At 51.2% G+C, this 23,435-nt stretch overlaps 3 protein-coding genes across 3 annotated transcripts; 1 reads left to right on the forward strand and 2 right to left on the reverse strand.

Moving 5' to 3' along the window:
- Positions 1-676: 676 nt before the first annotated feature.
- LOC109760687 (tricetin 3',4',5'-O-trimethyltransferase) lies at positions 677-2,379 on the reverse strand. The gene is made up of 2 exons (XM_020319498.4): positions 1,821-2,379; positions 677-1,555 (listed from the first exon to the last, which is right to left on the reverse strand). The coding sequence occupies exons 1-2, from the start codon at positions 2,198-2,200 to the stop codon at positions 874-876; spliced, it is 1,062 nt and encodes a 353-aa protein (XP_020175087.1). The 5' UTR covers positions 2,201-2,379; the 3' UTR covers positions 677-873.
- Positions 2,380-2,437: 58 nt separating this feature from the next.
- Positions 2,438-7,683, forward strand: LOC141041460 (uncharacterized). Its single transcript, XM_073507613.1, has 5 exons — positions 2,438-2,566; positions 2,875-4,027; positions 4,123-4,323; positions 5,403-7,121; positions 7,220-7,683. Exons 1-5 carry the CDS (start codon positions 2,438-2,440, stop codon positions 7,681-7,683), a joined length of 3,666 nt encoding a protein of 1,221 aa, XP_073363714.1.
- Positions 7,684-17,800: 10,117 nt separating this feature from the next.
- On the reverse strand, positions 17,801-19,920 carry LOC109760677 (tryptamine benzoyltransferase 1). Its single transcript, XM_020319487.3, has 2 exons — positions 18,961-19,920; positions 17,801-18,841 (listed from the first exon to the last, which is right to left on the reverse strand). The coding sequence occupies exons 1-2, from the start codon at positions 19,303-19,305 to the stop codon at positions 17,894-17,896; spliced, it is 1,293 nt and encodes a 430-aa protein (XP_020175076.1). The 5' UTR covers positions 19,306-19,920; the 3' UTR covers positions 17,801-17,893.
- Between the last annotated feature and the right edge of the window lie 3,515 nt (positions 19,921-23,435).

Genomic DNA, 23,435 nt, shown 5'->3' on the forward strand with positions numbered 1-23,435 from the left:
CCCGTTTCAGTCCGGGGGTAATCCTCCATTTCTAAAAAAAATCGTTTCAGTAGTACTCTAACCCGAAACCGGGCATACCCGTCAAAATACGTCCATCTACTGATCCAGCCCATCCAGATACACGAACACGGCCGGCCCAGCGGCCTTAGCCCAGCGCCCCAGCCCCTCGAGTGCACGAGCAACCCTCGCTCGGTCGTTTGAGCTGTCCCGCACAGGGCACAGCCGCACAGCACACCACACACGGGACGCACTCACACACACAGTCCTAAACCTAAACCTAGTCATCTCGCAGCGCCGCCCGGGCTGCTGAAATATGCTCTTTTTTGCTGCTGAACCTGCTGTTTTTGCTGACTGCTCGCGGGGACAGGTTTTCCGTGGGTTTAGAAAACCCGACGGGTTTAGGGACATGCAAAAAACTGGCCCCGCGCACGGCAACGGGGACGGGGACGGGCTTGCGATTTTCTCGCAGGGACTGGTTTGGGCAAGCAAAACTCGGTGGGTTTCATTCCCCGTTGCCGTCTTGACTGATGCGTCTCCACTTGCCGCCATCGTCCATGTCGTCGGGATCACGGAAACCAATGGATCTGATGCCAAATGTTTGTGCTGAAAAACACGCGCGATCACGGTGGAATGGATGAGAGAAGAGACACAAACACAACACACAACGCAAGAACAATTTTGTGCCGTGCGCAATCTGCGGCTTTTCTGATCTCTTCATTTTATTCTCTTGGAGCGGAGCTCTCCGTACATGCATAACTAATCGTGCCTATCGCAGCTCGTACGCTGACCGTGTCATCCCACGATCTGCACTAGCTGGAATTTTATTTTATTTAGTATATTTTTGATGCAGGGGAGAGCTAGAAGAGATATTTGCTACTTGGTGTACTCTAGGGCCCAGAAGTTGGCGTAGATGTAGGTGGATTTGACGCTGGCAAACCCGGCGCCCATGGCGAGCTTCTCGAGCTCCCTCTGGTACCTCTCCTTGCCACCATTGCTGTAGGCAAGCAGGCTCATGTCGATCTGGATCAGCCCACGCGCGCTAGGCGTCGGGTCCGGGTTCACCGGCATGATGCACTCGATGTTGATCACCTTGCCGTGCGCCGGCAGCGCGTCATAGCAGTTCTTGAGCAGCGTCGCGCACTGCTGGTCGCTGAAGCAGTTGAGGATCCACTTCATGAGGATGGCATCGGTGCCGGAGGGCACCTGCTTGAACATGTCGCCGCCCACGTGCTGCACCTGCACGCCAGGGTATGGCGGCGCCTCGGAGATGACATGGGGGAGGTCGTAGTTGATCCCCTTGATGCTCGGGTACTTGGAGGTGATGGCGTGGATGGTGGTGCCGATGCCGCCGCCGACGTCCATGAGGGTGCCGAGCCCATCAAAGCCCGTGTACAGCTCGAGGAGCTTCTTGGTGATGATGCCGGAGTGGTGCTTCATGGCCTCGTTGTAGAGGTGGTTGAAGCGCATGTCGGTGCCGGCGTAGTCGAACCATGACATCCCGAGCGCCTTCTTGAACGGGCTGCCACCCTCAAGGACGGCATCCTTCAAGTAGCACCTTTTTTCCGATGAAAGGCAATACATACATTAATATCAAGGTAATACCTGATATATTTTGTTTTGTTGTTCTGTTATCATTTATAGTGGAACCCGATCCATTTTGGATCGAATGGGAAAAAAAATCAAGCTGGTACCAAGTGTTAAATCGTTCAGATTATTAATTGAAATTTTGCTACTAGTTTTAGTTTATATATACTGAATAAGTTGTTATCAATTAGCTTATGAAATTTGGTAACAGAAAAAGATCATAATTAAGACCAGACCAGGTGTCCATGAAGATCTTGTCCTGGGCGATGATGGCCCAGGCGGCCATGGAGACGCCGTCCTCGTTGGGGGTGAGCCACTTGCACACCGGCGCGGCGCCATAGCGACGGGAGAGGCTGCCGTCCTTGCCCTCCTCTACCACGCACGACACGATCTCGTGCGAGGCCAGCACCCGCAGCATGCGGTCTACCATGGCCGCCGCCTCCGGGTTGGCCTTGGCCGGCAGCTTTGCGGCCACCTCCTCCGGACTCAGCGTCCCCTCGCCGGCACCCACCAGGGTCTCCAGCAGGCCCAGCTCGATGGCGGCTTTGAGCGTCATCGGCAGCACCGACGACAACGCCAGCTGCACCGCGTACATGCAACCCTCCTCGTCGGCCATGTCGCTAGTTCTACGTGCGTGCTGGTGCTGCTGCTGGTGGTGGTGTTGTTGTGATCTAGACCAGGACTGGGACTGATGATGGCGGTGTGCTTGAAAGGGGTTTATATCGAGCAAGCTTGCAGTGCTACATGGCCATGCCGGTGGCTAGCAGCAGCGTGCCTAACCCATCGGTCACCAGCAAAGTTTAAGGCCGGTCCCAATGCAATGCTCCTAGTCAGCCGTCGCTTAGCCGCCTCCATGTCGCCGTCGCCCTTCACTATTCTTGGCCTCCTTCCGGCGAGTGGCCGCCCGGTTGCTTCGCGCCTTGACTTGTCGCCCGTGCCGTCGCTGCCGCTGCAGGACTGCTCGCCCGCACATATCCGTGAGGTATTTTCGTCAGACTTCTTACAATTAATTATGTGAGGTATGTCCTGCTTGGATAAAGCTAGACGTACGGGCTGCAGCCAACGGAACATACAGGAGGGAAGATTTGTTCTCTTTTAATTGCCGCTAAAATGGACTCATGGTGCACCGGCGATTGTTAGACTTTGTAACGTAGCCCAACTGTGTAATCTGTATATTGTGTAACCTTATAAATATATGTGATAGGCCACCCCTAAAGGGTTGAGCCAGTTCCCACAAATCCTATGTTTAACATGGTATCAGCCTAAACCCTAGGTCCTACTCCACCTCAGCCTCCGCCGCCGCCGTGCCCCAACCCTAGGGCCGCCGTCGCCGCAGCTGCCATGACCGCTTCCGCCTCCGGTTCCGCCAGCTCCGGGGCCCTCCCCGCCACGCTGGCCGCCCTTCTCAATCTCCCCGCCCACGCCGGTGCGTCGCCGAGGCCCCAATTCTTCGGCACCACCACCGTTGGCTCGATGTTCTCGGCTCCGATCCCGCCATCTCCCGCGACGTCAACGGTGGCGGCCTCCACCGCCGCGATGATGGCGCCACCCGCGGCCCTCGCTGGTTCGTCCCCGACACTCGCCATCCTACCGGCGGCCTCGGGGGCCTCCGATGATCCGCTCGCGGGTGTGGCACCCGCAACCCCTACGGCGTCCGCTGTTGCTACCACCGACGCCGCCATGTTCTCCGGGCCTTTTCACTTCGACAACCTGATCACCACTCGTTTCACTCCGGACAACTATCTGTTTTGGCGTGCCAAGGTTCTACCGCTGCTCCGCAACCGCTCCCTCCTTGGCTATGTCGATGGTTCCCTGCCATGTCCGCTGCAGGTTATCCCCACTGTCCACGGTCCGGCCATCAACCCGGCGCACTGTGTGTGGGTGCAGCAAGACCAAGTGATCCTCTCCGCCATCCAGGGCTCCCTAGGAGACGGGGTCACTGGCCTTTGCCTCTTTGCTGCCTCCTCCTTGGATGCATGGACGACTCTGGAACATGCGTTTGCCCAGACCTCCACCGCCCACTCGATGGCTTTTCGCAGCAAGCTCGATGACATCAAGAAACTGGACTCATCTGCCACAACATACTTCAACAAAATCAAGGTCTTGGCGGACACAATGACCTCTATTGGTCGACCGCTGAGTGATGAGGAGTTCGCCGGCTACGTTATCAAGGGTCTCGATGCCGAGTACGACAACCTTGCCGAGGCCGTCCACAACGCCAAGCCGCCGCTTCCTCCGCATGGGCTCTTCTCCCGTCTTCTCTTCACCGAGCAACGCATCGAAGCTCGCCAGTCCGTCACCACCATCGCCGACCAGCCAGCGGCCTTTTGGGCATCGCGTGGCCAGCGCCCACCTGCGCCCTCTTCGCCTGCCCGGATTGCCACCCCCCTGCGCCATCCTCGGGTGGGGGCCCCGTGCGGTGCCAGCTTTGCGGACGTGAGAGGCACCTCGCCTCCAAGTGCCACAAACGATTTCAGCGGAGCTTCCTCGGCATCGGTAATGATGGCAAAGGCAATGAGCACCAATTTGCCATGGCAGATTTTGGCCCTCCTGCTGCCCATGTTGCCGCCAAGGTCAAGGACACACGCATCGACCAAGGTTTTACGCAGTCATACCCGATTGATCCTGCATGGTATATGGACACCGGCGCCACGAATCATATGACGAACGAGCTCGCCAAGCTGTCCACTCACCAGCCCTACTACGATCACGACAAGGTTCACACCGCCAACGGTATAGGTATGCCCATCTCTCACGTTGGTCAAGCATCTCTCTTAACTAGTCATCCATCTAGGCAGCTTCATCTTCGTAATATTTTACGGGTCCCCTCGGTGACTCTTAATTTGTTATCTGTTCCAAAACTCACTCTTGATAACAATGTCCTATGTGAATTTCACCCGTTTGATGTTTTTGTCAAGGACCGAGCCACCCGGGAAATTCTTCTTAGCGGCCGCGTGAGCCATGGCTTATACCGCTTGGAGGATCCATCCGCCCCGCGCGTCTTCAGCGGTGTTCGTGTGTCGCCATCCCAGTGGCACTCTCGCCTTCGCCACCCCGCCACTCCCATAGTTCGCCATATACTTCACCGTCATGAGCTGCCTATCGAGTCTAGCAATAAGAAGATGTCCGTGTGTGATGCATGTCAACAAGGCAAGAGTCATCAGTTACCATTTGTTTCCTCTACTCGGGAAGTAACGAGTCCTCTTGAGCTTGTGTTTTCCGATGTGTGGGGTCCCGCACAAACATCTGTCAGTGGTCACAACTACTATGTTAGCTTTATTGATGCCTATAATCGCTTTACCTGGCTTTATCTTCTTAAGCGCAAATCTGATGTGTTTGATATATTCATTCAGTTTCAAGTGCATGTTGAACGTCTTCTCAAGCATAAAATTATTCATGTTCAGTCCGATTGGGGGGGGGGGGGGGGGGCGAATATCGCAACCTCAACACTTTCTTTAATAAGCTTGGGATCTCTCATCGTTTATCATGTCCTCACACACATCAGCAGAATGGCACTGTTGAGCGCAAACATCAACATGTAGTTGAGACCGGACTCACACTCCTGGCTCACGCCTCCGTACCGTTTCGCTTTTGGAGTGATGCCTTTGCTACTTCGTGTTTTCTTATTAACAGACTACCTACGCGTGTTCTGAATATGAAAACTCCTATTGAGCTTCTTTTACATGAAACTCCTGACTATACCTTCTTTAAGGTGTTCGGGTGTGCCTGTTGGCCTCATCTTCGTCCATATAATCATAGAAAGCTTGAATTTCGGCCGAAAAAATGTGTGTTCCTGGGTTATAGTTCTCTCCATGAAGGCTACAAGTGCCTTCATGTGCCAACAAATTGTGTCTACATATCCCGTGATGTTGTCTTTGATGAGAACGTCTTCCCCTTCTCCGCCATGCCGCAGCAACCCACCACACCTCCATCTATGCATTCATCTCCTATTATGCTTGGCCAATTTGAAGATGTTGCATATTCGCCTGTGTTGTTACCTAATCATGGTGCAGGAATTGGACGCGGTGCTCGCTTGGAGCTACTCCCTAATGCATCTCCTGAGACGCACGTCGATTGGCCGGTGCACGTGCATGCACCACCTCCCGCCTTCGACCCCGCCTCTGGAACCACGCCTGCCCATGCAACTGGGCCGGCGCCTGCGATGGCCTCCGTACCTGGGCCGATGTCCGTCACGGCTGCCTCTGCGCGGCCCACGTCACCGATGGCCTCACCCGAGAGGCTTGAGCGGTCCTCATCACCGTCTCCATGCCCGGCTTCGCCTCCATCATCGCCTACGTCGCCCGCCCGTACGTCTTTGCCACCCCTCTCACCAAGGTCGGCTGAGCCTCTCGTCGCCTCGCTTGGGCCCCCGTCGCCCGATCCTCCTTCACCGGCGCCTCAAGGATCAGTGCCGCCTGCTCCTGTCATCGTTGCACCGCAACGTCCGCACACTCGCAGCCGCATCGGTATTGTTCTTCCCAAACAGCGTCATGATGGAACTGTCACATACCTGGCTGCTTGTCTTGCTCATGCTGTTGCAGATCCCACCGCTGAACCACACAGTCATGAGGCCGCTATGAGTATTCCTCACTGGAGGGCTGCTATGGAGGAAGAGTACCACGCTCTTATGCATAATGAGACCTGGACACTGGTTCCCCCTCCACCTCGCGTCAACATCATTGATTCGAAGTGGGTTTTCAAAGTCAAGAGACATGCAGATGGATCTATTGAGCGCTACAAGGCGCGTCTTGTGTCCAAGGGGTTTAAACAGCATCAGGGTCTGGACTATGAGGACACATTCAGCCCCGTTGTTAAACCTACAACTATTCGGCTTCTCCTGTCTCTTCAAGTCTCTCGTGGTTGGTCTCTTCGACAGCTCGATGTGCAGAATGCTTTTCTTCATGGGTTGCTTGAAGAGGAGGTGTACATGCGGCAGCCACCAGGGTTTATTGATCACGCGCAGCCTCATCATCTCTGTCGTCTGACGAAGGCTCTCTATGGACTGAAGCAGGCGCCCCGTGCCTGGCATGCTCGCCTTGCTTCGGCCCTTCGTACTCATGGCTTCGTTCCGTCGACAGCTGACAGCTTGCTGTTCTTATTTCAGCGTCCCAGTGTGACTGTGTATTTGCTTGTGTACGTGGATGATATCATTCTGGTCAGCTCCTCTGCAACGGCTGCTAACTCTCTTGTGACTGCACTTGGCAGAGATTTCGCGGTTAAGGATTTGGGACGGCTCCACTTCTTCCTGGGTATTGAAGTTGCGCATCAGTCTCGCGGCAGCTTAGCTCTCACCCAGAAGAAGTACTCCCTTGACCTCTTGCGCCGCGCTGGTATGCTCAAGTGTAAGCCATCCCCCACACCAATGTCCTCCAGTGACAAGCTCTCGGCCACTGCTAGTACGATTCCGTCTCCTGCGGATGCAACGGAGTATCGGAGTATTGTTGGTGGCTTGCAGTATCTGACGATCACACGCCCTGATCTTTCCTTTGCGGTTAACAGGGATGACAATATCTTCATTCACCTACTGATGTGCACTGGTCTGTTGTGAAGTGCATTCTTCGTTATGTGCGTCTCACTGTCTCCTACGGTCTTCATCTGCGACCCAGTTCCTCAGCTGTTCTATCTGCGTTTTCAGATGCGGATTGGGCCGGGCGTCCAGATGACAGGCGATCCACAGGGGGATATGCTGTATTTTTGGGTCCTAATTTGATCGCCCGGAGTGCACGCAAGCAAGCCACTGTTTCTCGCGGCAGCACAGAAGCCGAGTACAAAGCAGTTGCCAATGCGACTGCTGAGGTTATCTGGATCGAGTCTTTACTTCGAGAGCTGGGAATCTCCCAGTCACATCCTCCAGTTCTTTGGTGTGACAACATCGGTGCTACGTTTCTTTCGACAAACCTGGTGTTCCATGCACGAACCAAACACATTGAAATTGACTATCATTTTGTGAGGGAACGTGTTGCACAGAAGCTACTACAGATCAAGTTTATCTCCTCGAAGTATCAACTTGCCGACATCTTCACCAAGCCTCTACCTTCTCCCATGTTCGAGGTCTGTAGGCGCAATCTCAACCTCCTAGATGCATTAGGAGTGAGTTGAGATTGAGGGAGGGTGTTAGACTTTGTAACGTAGCCCAACTATGTAATCTGTATATTGTGTAACCTTATAAATATATGTGATAGGCCACCCCTAGAGGGTTGAGCCAGTTCCCACAAATCCTATGTTTAACAGCGATCACAGGAGATAAGGACAGTGGGCAGGAGGATGGACACGGAGAGTTTGGCGGCGCACAAATTCCTTGCCGCACCGACGGCTTTTCTGTTTTTTCACACCACCACGAACTCGATCCACCGGCTACAATACATAGGAAGGAGGGGGACTTACACTCGCGCGCACTGACGCACCACGCCACGCTCCCAAGTCCCAACGCACCCCACTCGCACACTCTCCACGTCCCGTGCTCCACGGCTCGCGCGCCCAACGTGCACGCACGCGTTCGACGCACCCGGGTCCAACGCCCCGACGCGGTCACTCCTCCAGCTTTGTCGCCACCTACCACACCCACGCACGCACAGACGCACGGACACACGCACACATACGCTCGTGCCCTGCACGGACCGCACCTGGCGCACACCCACGCCGGTCGCCACCGTGCCAGTCACGGATTATTCCCAACAGTCACCCCCTAAGCCGTGACCTAGAGGAGTGCCGGCCCAACGTCGTCAACTTCAGCGAGGAGCGCTCTCTCCTCCTCCTCCTCCTCCACTTTGTTTGGCTTCCCGCAGTCTCTCCGAAAGTGGCCGCGCATGCCACAGTTGTAGTAGCGGCCGCGCCGCCTCCTCCGCCCGACACCGTGCCGCCGCCGTCATCTTCGTGGTCGAGGCCGCCGTCGCGCTGAAGCCGCCGTACTCCCCATTGTGCCGCCGTGAGCATCAGCTGCTCCTCCGCCTGCTCACCGCCGGCCTGCGCGCCGACGCAAACGCTCTTCGAAGGCCTTCAGCCGACCGAGCGATTACTCGAACGGCATCGTATCGATGTTGTAGAACTGCTCCATGCCGGCCACCGCGGCGTACAGACGGTCCGACACCGTGTCTAGGAGCTTCTTCACCATCACCGCGTGGCCCCGAGCCCCGCGTAGAGCGCCGCATGCCTCCGATCTTGCCGGCGTATGCGTCGAGAGACTCGCCGTCCGCCATGTGCAGCCGGTCGAAGTCGCCGCGGAGAGTGGACAGCCGTGCCGCCCTAACTCGATCCACGCCCATGAACCGCGTCTTGAGGCTGGTCCACGCCTCCGCCACTACAAGAAATATGTCAACTTTTGACCTTCTCTCAGTGACCCTGAAAGAATTGGTCATAAATCGACGACCATTTGTGACCAATTGGTTGTTCGGGGGCTCCAAACCCTAAACTATAACGACCATTTTGGTCAGAAAGGTCGTAATTTCCTTACACGAAATGGTCATAAATCAAACAGCACTGGTCCCCTTCCTCATTTCTAGCTAATAAGAACCAATATAGATGGTCATAGCTATGTAAATTGTGGTGCATTGCTATGACTAGGCGCCATCTCATCAGTTTTGCCTATGTGTCATGTCTATGTGTCAATTTTTGCCCTAGGTTGTGCAGCAGCCTATATTTCTATTATTCCCAAAATTCCCTAAAAAATTGGGCATTCTTTACTATCCAAATCATTGCCTCATGACAATATTCAGCTCTATTTGCCTGGTAAATCTTCCTCGGAAAATTTCCAAAGTTTTTGTTCAGCTTAGACTTTTGTGAAGGAAGTACTAGCTAGGCATATCCTAATGAGCTGAATTTTTGCCACATCTTCTATATTCCCAAATCATAGCTCTCCACAAATTTGAGCCCCGTCTAACAATCCATGTGAGCTCACCATCCAATCTTTGTTTCTGGTAATATTTTCAGTTTGTTAAGCAACTATATTTTATGTTAATTTATAATTGCTGAAAATTTTCCACGACATGACCCTGCGATAGAACCTCCCTCCACCAAATTTTAGCTCATTTATTATAGCCAATTTCCCTCAATATTTTTCCCAATTTTCTGTTCAGTGGAGATCAATGTGAAGGAAGTACCATTTTTATTTATTCAAATGGCATGAAAATTTTCAAGTGCCTTCATATGCCCAAATTATCATCTTCCTCCAAATTTTAGATCAATTCATTCATTCATTTGAGTCCAGCTTCAACATTCTTATTTCTGTCTAGTGTGGTACTTTGCAAAGCAAGTGACACCTAGGCTCCTCTATTTGAGCTGCAAATTTTCTAAGAAAGTTTCCTTAGTAGATGATCATCCTCGGCCAAACCTTAGGCACATTGGCCATGTGCATTTTCCCTATCATTAATCAAACACTTGGCTGCTAATTCATGTTTAAGCTTAGTTCAGTCTCCTCGTGAGATTCTTCTATTGCCTTCTTCGTCATAACACCTACCGGGGGAGTTCCCAACCCAGTAGACATGCCTAGGCCGTCCAGAACGCATGGCGAAGCCACGGTCACGCAGTGACCACATGGCGGGCATGTGAGTTTACGCGCTCTAGAGTTGGGGCCCTTGGCCACCATCCAAACCTCGACGTATTGCCACCAAACCATGTATTTCCGATTAAATAAATACTTATGCACCTATAAATGATTTTTGGCAAAAATAAAGAGCAAACTATAAGGCAACTGTAGTTGAAATTTGACCCGCTTCCTACTGGATCGGCGGAAATTTGTCTTTCTCACCAGAGGTGCATAAAAACTTTTGACAACCAACCATATTGTCACTTGTACATTAAATATGATCTAATATATTATAAAAATGACCTGGTCCCATTTTGCAACAAATATATGGTAGGTCGTTCACAAAAAAACTCATTTTGGGCACTCAAAAAATAGAAATGAATTTTTCGTCCAACGAAAATGAAAACTTTCTTAGGAAACATTGTTTGAAATTTCAATATGCACCCTTGTGCGCAATATGAGATCATTTGAACAAACTATGCCATGAATGTGGCCATGAGATTGATCATTTGGCTTGAAAGCCATGCATCTTCACACATGATAGATCATTTCTGAAAACACTTTTTTAAATAATTACCATATTACAAGTTTATTATTTTTCCTGGTAACTTGATCACATATAATGACACAAAGCGAAGGTTTTCCAATTTGTTGATTTTTTTTTTAATTTTTCATGCCCGTTTCAAAATGCGGTCAAAACGGCAGACATGACCGTTCCTAGATAGTGGTTGAATATTTAAATACTTTTGGTGTTTATCTTATTAAATAGATACTTATGTGCCTAGAAATATTTTTTGTAAAAAATAAAGAGCAAACTATGAGGCAGTTACAGTTCAAATTTGACCCGTTTCCTACTGAATCGGCAGAAATTTATCTTTTTCACGAGAGGTGGATCAAAACTTTTGACACCCAATCATTTGGTCAATTGTGAATTAAATATGGCCTGGTATTTTAGAAAATTGATTTGGTATAATTTTGCAACAAAATATGGTAGGTCCTTCACAAAAAAACTCATTTTGGGCAATCGAAAAAATGAAAAATTGATTTTCCGTCCAAAGAAACTGAAAACTCACTTAGGCAACACTGTTTGCCATTCCAAGATGCACCCTTGTGCATAATATGTCGCCATAAGATTTATATTTTGGCTTGAAAGCCATGAATCTTCACACATGATGGCTCATTTATGAGAATATTTTTTTTAAGAATTGCCGTATTACAAGTTTATTAATTTTCCTGGTAACTTGATCACATATAATGACACAATGCGAAGGTTTTCTAATTTTTTAATTTTGTTTTTAATTTTTCATGCCCATTTCAATATCTGATCAAAACGGCGGGCATGACCGTTCCTAGCTAGTGGTTGAATATTGGAAATTTTTTGATGTTTCTCTGATTAAATAGATACTTATGTACCTAGAAATAATATTTGGAAAAAATAAAGAGCAAACTATGAGGCAGCTACATTCCAAGAAAGTGAGAGTCAGTTAGTTTGGTAAGGAGAACTTCGATTCTCGTGTACTACAATATACTATGGGAGCCCCTGGAACTCATTCGAATGAGATGTAAAATGGTCTCAGTCGGATGACGTATTGATGACGTTGGTTGTTGTCCCAGCCCGTTCCTCTGGCAGACCGAACTAGGCTTATTTCTTTGTCTACCGCAGAAAACAGATAAAAAGCTCAATTGGCTTGTTCCATTTTCGTTTGTCAGTTATGGGTTGTCTGTTTTGGGTTGTGGGCCCTTTTGGTTTGTGGGCCTCTTTGTGAAAATGTTATTCAACAAAACAAAAGAGAGGAAAAAAAAGACAAGGGCCCGGTGTATAGACAAGAGAAAAGTTGTTCTGCTTTTCTCCCTCGCCCTTCCTCCCAGCTAATCTCACATGTCCCTAGGGTAACCTTGGTTGAACTACACCAGACCCAGGCTCACTGAGCACAGAACACACACAGATACGATCTCCCCCTAGAGGTGAATTTGAGCTTTTGGTCCCAGTTGATTACCAAAAAAATGTTTCAGACAACTAACGAAAAGAATGATAGTGACCAAATGTTTCAGGATTCAAAAGCTTGTACGAGACAAAGGGCATGAGCACAAAACATTCAAACTGACTAAAAACATTTCCAAAAATCCCACTCACTGGCCCCATTATCGCCTCAGTGCTTTGTTTGTGATTGTCATTTTCTCATCCAGCTAGGTTGTTTTTGAAATAGCACATGACCCTAATTAATCATTTCAGGATTGAGCCTCGATCCAAAAGGAACAGTTGGCATAGGCATGCAAACTAACAACTAGCAACCATCCGTGTCACCATCCAACAAAACTACTCATTGTCGTGCCGAAAATGTCATCGCCTCCAATCAGTGCAGCTGAGTGTCCCACTATTTGAAAAAAAATCATTGCATTTATACCTGGGGTTATATTCGTGCTTCATACTAGCAAGCCATGTAAAAATCGGAATGTTTGACTAAAACCAATTTGATTGCACCAATTGCGTGAGTGTTGTGACAGTTGCAGTTGCGACACCCTCCTTCCGACCTCCTGTTGTGGTGACATTTATGTCTTGCAGTTGCGCTATGGTGCGCTGAGTTGCAGTTTCGCTCGGATTGGGGCGGTTGTAACTACAACAAAAAAATGTGAAAAAGATTTCACCGGTGCCGACAACCCCACGCCTTGACCCCCCAGTTGCGGTCACGTTATACGTCTTGCGGCTGTGCTTGGGTGTGCTAAGTTGTAGTTGGGCTCGGGTTGGGGCGGTTGCAACTACAACAAAAATAAATAAATAAAATGACCTCACCTATGGCGACAACCCCACCCCTCGACCCCCCGGTTGCTGTCACATTATACGTCTTGCGGTTGCGCTTGGGTGTGCTGAGTTGTAGTTGCGCTCAGGTTGGGGCGGTTGCAAGTACAACAAAAAGAAAAAGAAAGACTTCACCACCGCCGACAACCCTCCCCAGACCTTGCGGTTACGGTCACATTATACATCTTGCGGTTGCGCCTAGGTGTGTTGAGAAGCAACTGTGCTCGGGTTGGGGCGGTTACAACTACGACAACAACAAAAAAGACTTCACCGGCGCTGACAACCGCCCCCAGCCCCTGGTTGCGGTCACATTATACGTCTTGCAGTTGCGCTTGGGTATGCTGACTTGCAGTTGCGCTTGAGGTGGGGCGGTTGCAACTACATCAAAAAAATTGAAAAAGACTTCGGCAGCACTAACACCCTCCCTCCGACCCCCGGTTGCTGTCATATTTAGGTCTTGCGGTTGCGCTGTGATGTGTTGAGTTGCAGTTGCGCTCGGGTTGGGGCGGTTGCAACCACAACAAAAAAAACTAAATTTTTTAAAAAGAAAGAGTTCGCCGGCGCCGACAACCCCACTCGTGGACCCCCTGGTTGCGGTCACAATATATATCTTGCGGTTGCGTTTGGTTCTGCTGAGTTGCAGTTGCACTCGGGTTGGAGCGGCTGCAACTACAAAAAAATGAAAAAGAAGACTTCCCCGGCGCCGACAACCCCACCCCATGACCCCCGGTTGCTGTCACATTATACGTCTTGCAGTTGCGCTTGGGTGTGCTGAGTTGCAGTTGTGCTCGGGTTGGGGCAGTTGCAAGTACAAAAAAAATATGAAAAAGACTTTGTCGTCGTTGACACCCTCCCTTTGACCCCTAGTTACAGTCACATTTATGTCTTGCGGTTGCGCTATGGTGTGCTGAGTTGTAGTTTCGCTCGGGTTGGGGCGGTTGCAACTACAACAAAAAAATAAACAAAAAAATGAAAATGACTTCGCCAGCACTGACAACCCCACACCTCGACCCCCTGGTTGCGGTCGCATTGTACGTCTTGCGATTGCTCTTGGTTCTGCTGAGTTGCAGTTACGCTCGGGTTGGGGCGGTTGCAACTATAACAAGAAAAACAAAAAATAATGAAAAAGACTTCGTCGGCGCTGACAACTCCATGCCTCCACCCCTAGTTGCGGTCACATTACACATCTTGTGGTTACGCTTGGATGTGATGAGTTGCAGTTCTGCTCGGGTTGGTGTGGTTGCAACTACAACAAAAAAATGAAAAAGACTTCGTCGGCGCTATGGTGTGCGGTCACATTTATGTCTTGTGGTTGCGCTATGGTGCGCTGAGTTGTAGTTGCGCTCAGGTTGGGGCGGTTGCAACTACAACAAAAAAAAAAAAAACTTCGTTGGCGCTGACAACCCCACGCCTCGACCCCCCCCCCCGATTGCGGTCACATTATACGTCTTGCGTCTGCACTTGGGTGTGCTGAGTTACAGTTGCACTCGGGTGGGGCGGTTGCAACTACAACAAAAAAGTTCAAAACACTTTTTTAAAAAATTCACCGACGCCGACAACCCTTCCCTCGACCCCAAGTTGTGGTCACATTATACGTCTCGCGGTTGCGCTTGGGTGTGCTAAGTTGCAGTTGCGCTCGGTTCGGGGCAGTTGTAATTACAACAAAAAGGAAAGAAAGACTTCACCAGCGCAGACAACCCTCCCCCAACCCCCCCGGTTGTGGTCACATTATACGTCTTGCGGTTGTGCTTACGTGTGCTGAGTTGCAGCTGTGCTCGGGTTGGGGCGGTTGCAACAATAACAACAACGAAAAAGACTTCGTCGACACCAACAACCCTCCCCCTGACCCCTAGTTGCGGTCATATTATACGTCTTGCGGCTGCGCTTGGATATGCTGAGTTGCAGTTGCGCTCGGGGTGGGGTGGTTGCAACTACAAAAAATATATAATGAAAAAGACTTCGCCGGCGGTGACACCCTCCCTCCGATCCCGGTTGCAGTCACATTATAAGTCTTGCGGTTGCGCTTGGGTGTGCTGAGTTGTAGTTGCACTCGGGTTCGATCAGTTTCAAATACAAAAAATAAATCAAAAGACTTCGCCAGCGCTGACACCCTCCCTCTGACCCCCCGATATTTAGGTCTTGCGGTTGCGCTACGGTGTGCTGAGTTGCAGTTGCGCCCAGATTTGGGGCGGTTGCAACTACAACAAAATAAATTGAGAAGAAAGACTTCGCCGACATACACACACAACCTCAACATTTTTTTGAAAATAACTAAAAAAATCTATATATAATGAAAAAGTACAAACAATGAAACTTTACCTGAAACTAGTTGGACTGTAGAAAGGTTGTGTGTGTAATATGTCTTTTCCAAATTGTGCATAGTTTGGTTGTATGTGTAGTTACACGCGGAGGACAAAATATATGAGTAAATAGTAACAGATTTAAAAACAAACAAAGAAAATGAAATGATTAAAAAGTTGGGCCATTTCGTGTCACTACTCTTTCCCACTTTCTATCAAAAAGAAGAAATCAAAAAATCATAAAAAAGAAAAACATTGTATTCAGAAAGAAAAAAACAACCTGGACGCAGCTGTAGTTGCAGTCAGACTACAATGTTTGCAGTTGCATCTTTAGTGGTGGACATACAACTGGCCCAACAAACTCCTTCCGACCCTAGTTTCAATCGGATTACAACATATAAAGTTGCATGTCTAGTAGTAGACATGTAACTGCAACTGGTAAAACAACTATTAAAAATTGTACTAAAAAATCTACAGCAATAACTTTACATAAAAAGAACTACTAAAATTTGTATATGTTCATAATGAAAAATTATCTCTTAGAAAAAAGAAACAACCGCTGCTGAAGACAAGAACGGAGGGATAAAAATGCGACAATGATGCTTGGTGGCATCGAACAGGGAAACAAGCATAGCTTCTCAATATAAAAAGAAATAAAGCCACCTAAAAAGGCTGCTCCAGGCGCTCCCTACATGGGCCACGGGCCTGCACTGCTCATACGACGACACGAACAACCGGTTCGCTCATCTCGCACGAATAAGGCCAACTCCACCACGCGACCCATCCCGTTCGGCCCCGTTCGTTTGGGGTAAAAGGGACAAACCGGTCGGCCCAGCGCGTGACGGTCCGGACCCATCCTGTCCGTTTTGTGTCCGGACTGACCCATTTCAAGCGCAAACATGCGTCGGGTTTGGGTCGCGGCGGACAGCAAACGGACGAGCGCTCGTCCGTGTCGGGGCCGCGTGGCAGGCGGCCACCTACCTCCCACCCGCCAATATCAATGCGCACGTGCGGCCGGGCCCGCCTGTCATCCGCCCAGGGAAAGGTCGCGGTCCTTCTGAAATGCGGAAGCCGTGGACCGGTCGTCGTCCACACTCCCCACTCCACCCCGCGGCCTCCTCGAAACCCAACACTCCCAAACCCTAGCCTCGAATTCGCCGGTCGGCCGCCTCGCAGCCATGGGCGGCCTGTGGAACTACGATCGCAAGGGGAAGCACGACCGCGAGGCTGGCTCCTCGTCGGGACGCCGCCGTGGCTCCGTGAAAAAGGAGGCCGTATCGCCCCCGCGCCGGGCCCCCGCGCCTGCCCCCTTCACCATCGCCCCTAGGCCCGCCGGCGAGTGCGACCGGTAGTACCTCAGCGCCGATGTGTGCCGGCGCTACTGGGAGACGAGGCCGCGGGTCCCGTGGAGTGACGTCCACCTCCCCAACAATTAGCACCTCTCCGCCGACCGGGTCCCGATCCCGCCGGTGCCGAAGAGCGGCCGTGCGCGCCGTGATGAGATCAAGCGCCGCCGCCGCCTCCTCTCCGACGACCTCTACTTCGACGATAGGTATGCCCCCGATTCCGGCCTCTGGGACACGTGGCTCCAAGACGAGCACGACACGCGGCGCGCGTCCTACTTCGTCGGCACGGTGTCGGGGCCGCGGCGGCCACATCGGAGGTGCGCGGGCGTACACGGGTGCGCGGCCTCACGCACACGCCGTCGCCTTCCCCGTCTCCGTCACCACCTCCACCTCCTCGCATGACAGCGGAGGAGGAGGCCCGGCTCATGCAGCGTCTCATGGAGGACTCCATGAACACGCATGATGAGCGCCAATGGCCGGGCCTAGAGGAGACGATGGCCCTCTCTGGGTCCGACGACGTCGCCATCCCCGAGCTGGATATGGTATCGGCGGAGGAGGCGATGGAGGACGTGCCGGTGGCCGCGTTCCACCCGGATCAGGTGGGCCAGCAGTGGAGCTGGTCGTGCACGGCTCCGGAGATGGCCAACGCCGTGGGGGGCGTGAACTGGTGCCCAACGCTGCCGCGGTCACCGGAGCGGGAGGCCTCGCCACGGGAGGAGGTGGTGCAGGAACCTCCGGCCTTCCAGCCCGCCCCCGTGTACCACGCGCCGCCGTCCCACCTTTGGACACCGCCGGCCTACGTCGACCTCGTCAGCGCGAACGACGACACCGGCGGCCACGGCATCGACGGGCGCGGCAGGAGTGCACGGGCGGCGTTTTTTATTTTGTTTTTATGTTAATTATGGCACTGGGCCGCTAAGTGAACTGTGAAACTGGGCCGTTTTGTGGCCGTGACCCTAACTAATGTTTTATGTTTTTTTAACTGCGTTTATTTACTTTTTTTAGTCATTTTATTTACGTTTTTCCGTTTTTTAATCACGTCCAACGCGGACATGATTTGGGGTGTGGCCGCGCGGTGGGCACTCGCACGGCCCAATGGACAGAAGCGGACATGGGCGAACCCATTGCCGCCCCCAGAGGGACAAAATCCGGCCAAACCGGATGTCCGTTTGGGGTCGTGCGCTGGAGTTGGCCTAACCGCGCTTTTAATCCATAAAGTGAATGAGATCAAATTAAATTTCAGCTTGCAGAGTTTTAGCAATCGCCATATACTATAACCTCTTTATTGATTTGTGATTCATGAATGAATTTTTGTAGAACCGCGCAATGACCCTCAAATTAATTCTTACATCCTAGATGGGAGAAGATCCAGGGAGTAGCAAATCTTGTTGAACGCGGTGACATGATCCTCCGCGATGGCCATGAAGAGGTCGACGCTGCCCTTGGCGCTGCGCGACGGCACGAAGACCATCAGCCCCTCGACCGGCAACCCCGGCGGCAGGAACGCCGAAGGCTGTCCGGTTCCAAAGTCGAGCTGATGGAACCTAAACCCCAGCCAGCTTTCCGCCTCTATGTCCGGACAGAGCATGGCCCCGAAACTTGACGTCGCCGCGAGCTGCTCTCCGTTGGCGTCCGCCACACCGCCGAAGTCCACATACGACTGGATGTACTCGTCGTCGATGCGCGCCACGGCGTCGCGGATGGCACCTACCACGCAGCCGTAGCTCAATCCCAGCACGTCCCGGACCTGAAGCCTGGGGAACGCCCAGAGCACCATGTTCCCGAAGAAGTCCATTGGCACGGGTGGGCTGGCCCTGCCCCTGCAGTTCACGCCCACCCTCACCTGCGTGAACTCCTGAGGGTTCAGACCGCGCGCTGACGTGATCTTCTTCCACACGTGCGCCAGCAGGCACTGGAACGTGCTGCAAGGTGCATCAACGCGGGACTTGAGCTCAGCGATGAACTCTACAGGGAAGTGCACGGCGATGTTCTTGATCTTGTCCATGGGTACAAGGGCATGGGACTGGCTAATGGAGCTGCCTCTGAACTCGATGGACCGGTGGTCAAACACCGGCTTCGGCGTGCTGCGAGGCACGGCGGTGGCCGCACGGTCTAGGAAAGGGGACGGCACGCTGAAGCCCTTGCCCTCGCGCACCGCGGTCGCCCACGCGGCGTAGAATGTGCTCGCTGCCATGCCGTCGGCGATGTGGTGGTGGCATATGACGCCGAGCAGGAGGCCGCCACACCTGTACCGGCTGAGCTTCACCTGCAGCAGCGCCGCTCCAACGCTCTCCTGTACTCATTAAAAAACACATCATTAAAATAAAACCTCTGCATGCATGCATGCACGCATGAATATACTGGAGTACTACATACGCAGTACGTGAATGCGACCGACGTGATATATAGTACCTCGGGCACTGTAGGGTAAAAGCCGGCGACGTCCGTGGTCATGCCGCCGGTTGCGAGCACGTCTGCCAAGTCGGCCGGGACATCGGCCTCTATGACAAGCACGCCCTCGTTGTTGAGGTGCAGGAAGCGCCGGCCGTGGCCGTCGACGGCGAAGCGCCCTAGCAGGTGAGGGTAGAGCGCGATGGCCCGGAGGAGGCCCTCCTTGAGCGCCTCGTTGGACGGCGCCGGGGCGAGGTAGGCGAGCACCATGGGGACGTACGTGTCGATGGCTGCGCGGTCGAAGATGGTCAGCTGGACCTTGTCGCCTGCCAGAGGGTGCGGCACGCGGTACACCGGCCTCAGCATCGTGCTCTGCTGCTGCTGGTTTCTTTCTGCGTACGTACGCGTGCACAAGGTCGATCTATATTACATGGTTTTAAATAGCGTGCTATAGCGGAAGTGTTTAGAAGAGGTCCTGCGCTCTAAGGCTTTTCGTCTAAAGTCTAAACACATGAGGAATAAGAATAGTCTTTGGTGAGAGAGATGGCCGGTCCCAATGCAATGCTCCTAGTCAGCCGTCTCTTAGCCGCCCTTTACTATTCTTGGCCTCCTTCCGGCGAGTGGCCGCCCGGTTGCTTCGCGCCTTGACTTGTCGCCCGTGCCGCCGCTGCCGCTGCAGGACTGCTCGCCCGTACATATCCGTGAGGTATTTTCGTCAGACTTCTTCTTACAATTAATTATGTGAGGTATGTCCTCCGGCCACCTCCTCCGGACTCAGCGTCCCCTCGCCGGCACCCACCAGGGTCTCCAGCAGGCCCAGCTCGATGGCGGCTTTGAGCGTCATCGGCAGCACCGACGACAACGCCAGCTGCACCGCGTACATGCAACCCTCCTCGTCGGCCATGTCGCTAGTTCTACGTGCGTGCTGGTGCTGCTGCTGGTGGTGGTGTTGTTGTGATCTAGACCAGGACTGGGACTGATGATGGCGGTGTGCTTGAAAGGGGTTTATATCGAGCAAGCTTGCAGTGCTACATGGCCATGCCGGTGGCTAGCAGCAGCGTGCCTAACCCATCGGTCACCAGCAAAGTTTAAGGCCGGTCCCAATGCAATGCTCCTAGTCAGCCGTCGCTTAGCCGCCTCCATGTCGCCGTCGCCCTTCACTATTCTTGGCCTCCTTCCGGCGAGTGGCCGCCCGGTTGCTTCGCGCCTTGACTTGTCGCCCGTGCCGTCGCTGCCGCTGCAGGACTGCTCGCCCGCACATATCCGTGAGGTATTTTCGTCAGACTTCTTACAATTAATTATGTGAGGTATGTCCTGCTTGGATAAAGCTAGACGTACGGGCTGCAGCCAACGGAACATACAGGAGGGAAGATTTGTTCTCTTTTAATTGCCGCTAAAATGGACTCACGGACTCACGGCGCACCGGTGATCACCGGAGATAAGGAGAGAGGGCGGGAGGATGGACACACAGATTTTGGTGGCGCACAAATTCCTTGCCGCACCGACGGCTTTTCTGTTTTTTCACACCAGCATGAACTCGATCCACCGGCTACAATACACAGGAGGGAGGGCGACTTATACTCGCGCGCACTGACGCGCCACACCGCGCTCCCAACGCACCCCCACTCGCACACTCTTCACGTCCCGTGCTCCACGGCTCGCGCGCCCGACGCGCACGCACGCGTTCGACACGGCCGGGTCCAATGCCCCGACGCGGTCACTCCTCCAGCTTTCTCGCCAACTACCACACCCACACACGCACACACACGCTCGTGCCCTGCACGGACCGCACCTGGCGCACACCCACGCCGGTCGCCACCGTGCCAGTCACAGATTATTCCCAACAGTCACCCCCTAAGCCGTGACCTAGAGGAGTGCCGGCCCAATGTCGTCAACGTCGGCGAGGAGCGCCCTCTCCCACTCCTCCACTTTCTTTAGCTTCCCCCAGTCTCTCCGGAAGTGGCCGTGCATGCCACAGTTGTAGTAGCGGCCGCGCCGCCTCCCTCCACCCGACGCAGTGCTGCTGCCGCCGCCGTCGTCGTGGTCGAAGCCCAATATTCCAACAGCCCGGCACGGCAGTTCCATACACAACACTTATTGTTTCAACAGCCCAATATTCCATGAAGGAACAAGAATAGTCTTTGGTGAGAGAGGTGGCTAGAAGAAATAGCCCAACACGGCAGTTCCATACACAACACTTATTTGTTTCAACAACCCAACAGTCCACAAAGGAATAAGAATAGTCTTTCGTGAGAGAGATGGCAAGAAGAAATAGCACAACACGGCAGTGCCACACACAACACTTATCTATTATATATTAAAAGTAATATAAGGTGAACAAGAAGCAATTAAAATCGGCTAGAAAATTCCACGTTAATCAGAAAATACTAGCCCTTGATCTTTCGGAACTCCTAAATATAATACTACGTGACCGTTCAATCTATGTAACATGGTGGGCCTAAGAGGACTTACGTGACATATGTTCAAGGAAAAATATATTTGGTACAGCCTCCGACGTATAGCAATACAAAATAAAAATATTGGTACAGCCTTCCACGTATAACATTAGAGAAGAAGAAAAACAAAATTGAACTATCCCATAGCCCCTAGCGTGAATGAACCAACAAATCAGCCATCCAAAATAAACTAAACTCTTGGTGGAAAAAAAAAGCTAATTAATGTGCTGCCCTCGAGGATAGAAAGGATAGATGACCAGCTACAGGTACGTCCCTTTTTTTTACATCGCATGCACGTTCCCTCCTTATAAAAATAAAAATACAAAAAGGTGCATATACGTATATAGTTCACAAACACATACTACATGATGATTAACTAAAAAAGATTGCGCTACTTTGTGATGACTTGAATGTTGTATATGATGCGATCACACGCTTCAGAGTCGATCGCGCTATGAGGCATGTGTGTGAGCATTCCCATACAATCGATCCCAAAAAACTGGCAGACGCATGATCATCCACAACATGCTTATATATGATACAATTATAAAAATTACGCAGTTCTATAATTTTATTTAGAACTTTAGGTAGTTAGTTACACATTTAAACATTTTTTTGATTGTGAAAAAACAATGGGAATTTTTTTGTTGGCTGGCGGATTATTTTTTATGTTATAGCATTTTCGATATCTTAAATGTATCTGGTTTTAGTGGCAGGCGGATTAAATTTAAAATTCAATTTATTGGTCATATATTAGTATTTTCTAAACATTCATTTCGCACATCAATCTGTTCACGGCATAATTTTAAATTTTTACTCATGATTATACGTCATGACACTATACAAAGAGACAAATAATCTAAGTCACATTCTGAGCTTCACTTTCACGAACTGATAACTATAGAACTAAATATTATATGGACAAATGAACTCGGAGCACACAACCAAAAATCGACGAAGCTTCCAACCCTTAAAACGGTTCCTGGGTGAGCAGATTTTGCTAACCCGTCAAAGCTTTATATTTTTTATCCTTGCACTGTTCTGATGCATACTTATTGTTTTCCAGGGCCAAAGCCAGAGCCAGAAAGAAGGCTAAAGTGAATAAACCGGCTGAAGACACCAATCAGGATGAAACGGAAAAGGCTCCTGAACCGTCACAACCGGATGCTGACAATATTCCTGATGGCCCGTCGTTGCCGGACCAAGCAACTGAAGCTGAACACATGGATATTGATCCATCGGCTCATGCTTATGATCCGCCAAGCCCAGCTAAAGGTGCTGATGACGATGTTATCATTACTGGCATTGGTTGTACCTCCCCTGGCAATCCCATCGCTTTATCAAAGCATAGTGCCAAGGAAGAATTTTCTGCTATGGACAAGGGCAAGTGGAAAACAGATTTATCAAGCTATGCCCACCTCAACGCCCAAGACACCGATTTGTCATTTTACCAGACGATTTATGATGCCAACAACAAATGGGTTAACGCACCGACTTATGATGTGCAAAATCTTATCCCGCCAATCCGTAAGCATACCTACGCCCCTGATGTTGAACCGTCCACCCTTATAAGTGATGAAGCTGTCTTCCAAGCCTTAACTGGGATTGACTGGGCAACCATTGACTTCCAGCCACTGGGTGGAGAGGAGGAGGATGAACCGACGCAGGATGATCCACAGCCTTCAAGTCGGCCTGGTGAAGAATCATGATCCGGAGGTCGGTTTAGCTTCTGCACACTGCAATCTGTGTGATAAACAATTATCCTTTTGGGGCATCAAAGCGCCTTGTAATAGGCTAGTTAAACACTTGGTCTGCTATGCCATCGTGCATATTCCCTTTGCATAATACTGTTAATCCGTCATGATTATGCTATGTCTGCTTATGATCCTCAGCAGCTATTCTCAATCCTATTTCTACATGCGACAAGTTTAAAGTGTCCTGGCGGTTTATCGCCAGACGGGTCATAATACCCAACATAAAACCAGGGTTTATAACAAAGGTTGTACTTTTAAGAAAATATGAAATATATCATACCTATGA

The sequence above is a fragment of the Aegilops tauschii genome, chromosome 2 (genome assembly GCF_002575655.3).
Source record: "Aegilops tauschii subsp. strangulata cultivar AL8/78 chromosome 2, Aet v6.0, whole genome shotgun sequence".
Classification (NCBI taxonomy): Eukaryota; Viridiplantae; Streptophyta; class Magnoliopsida; order Poales; family Poaceae; genus Aegilops; species Aegilops tauschii.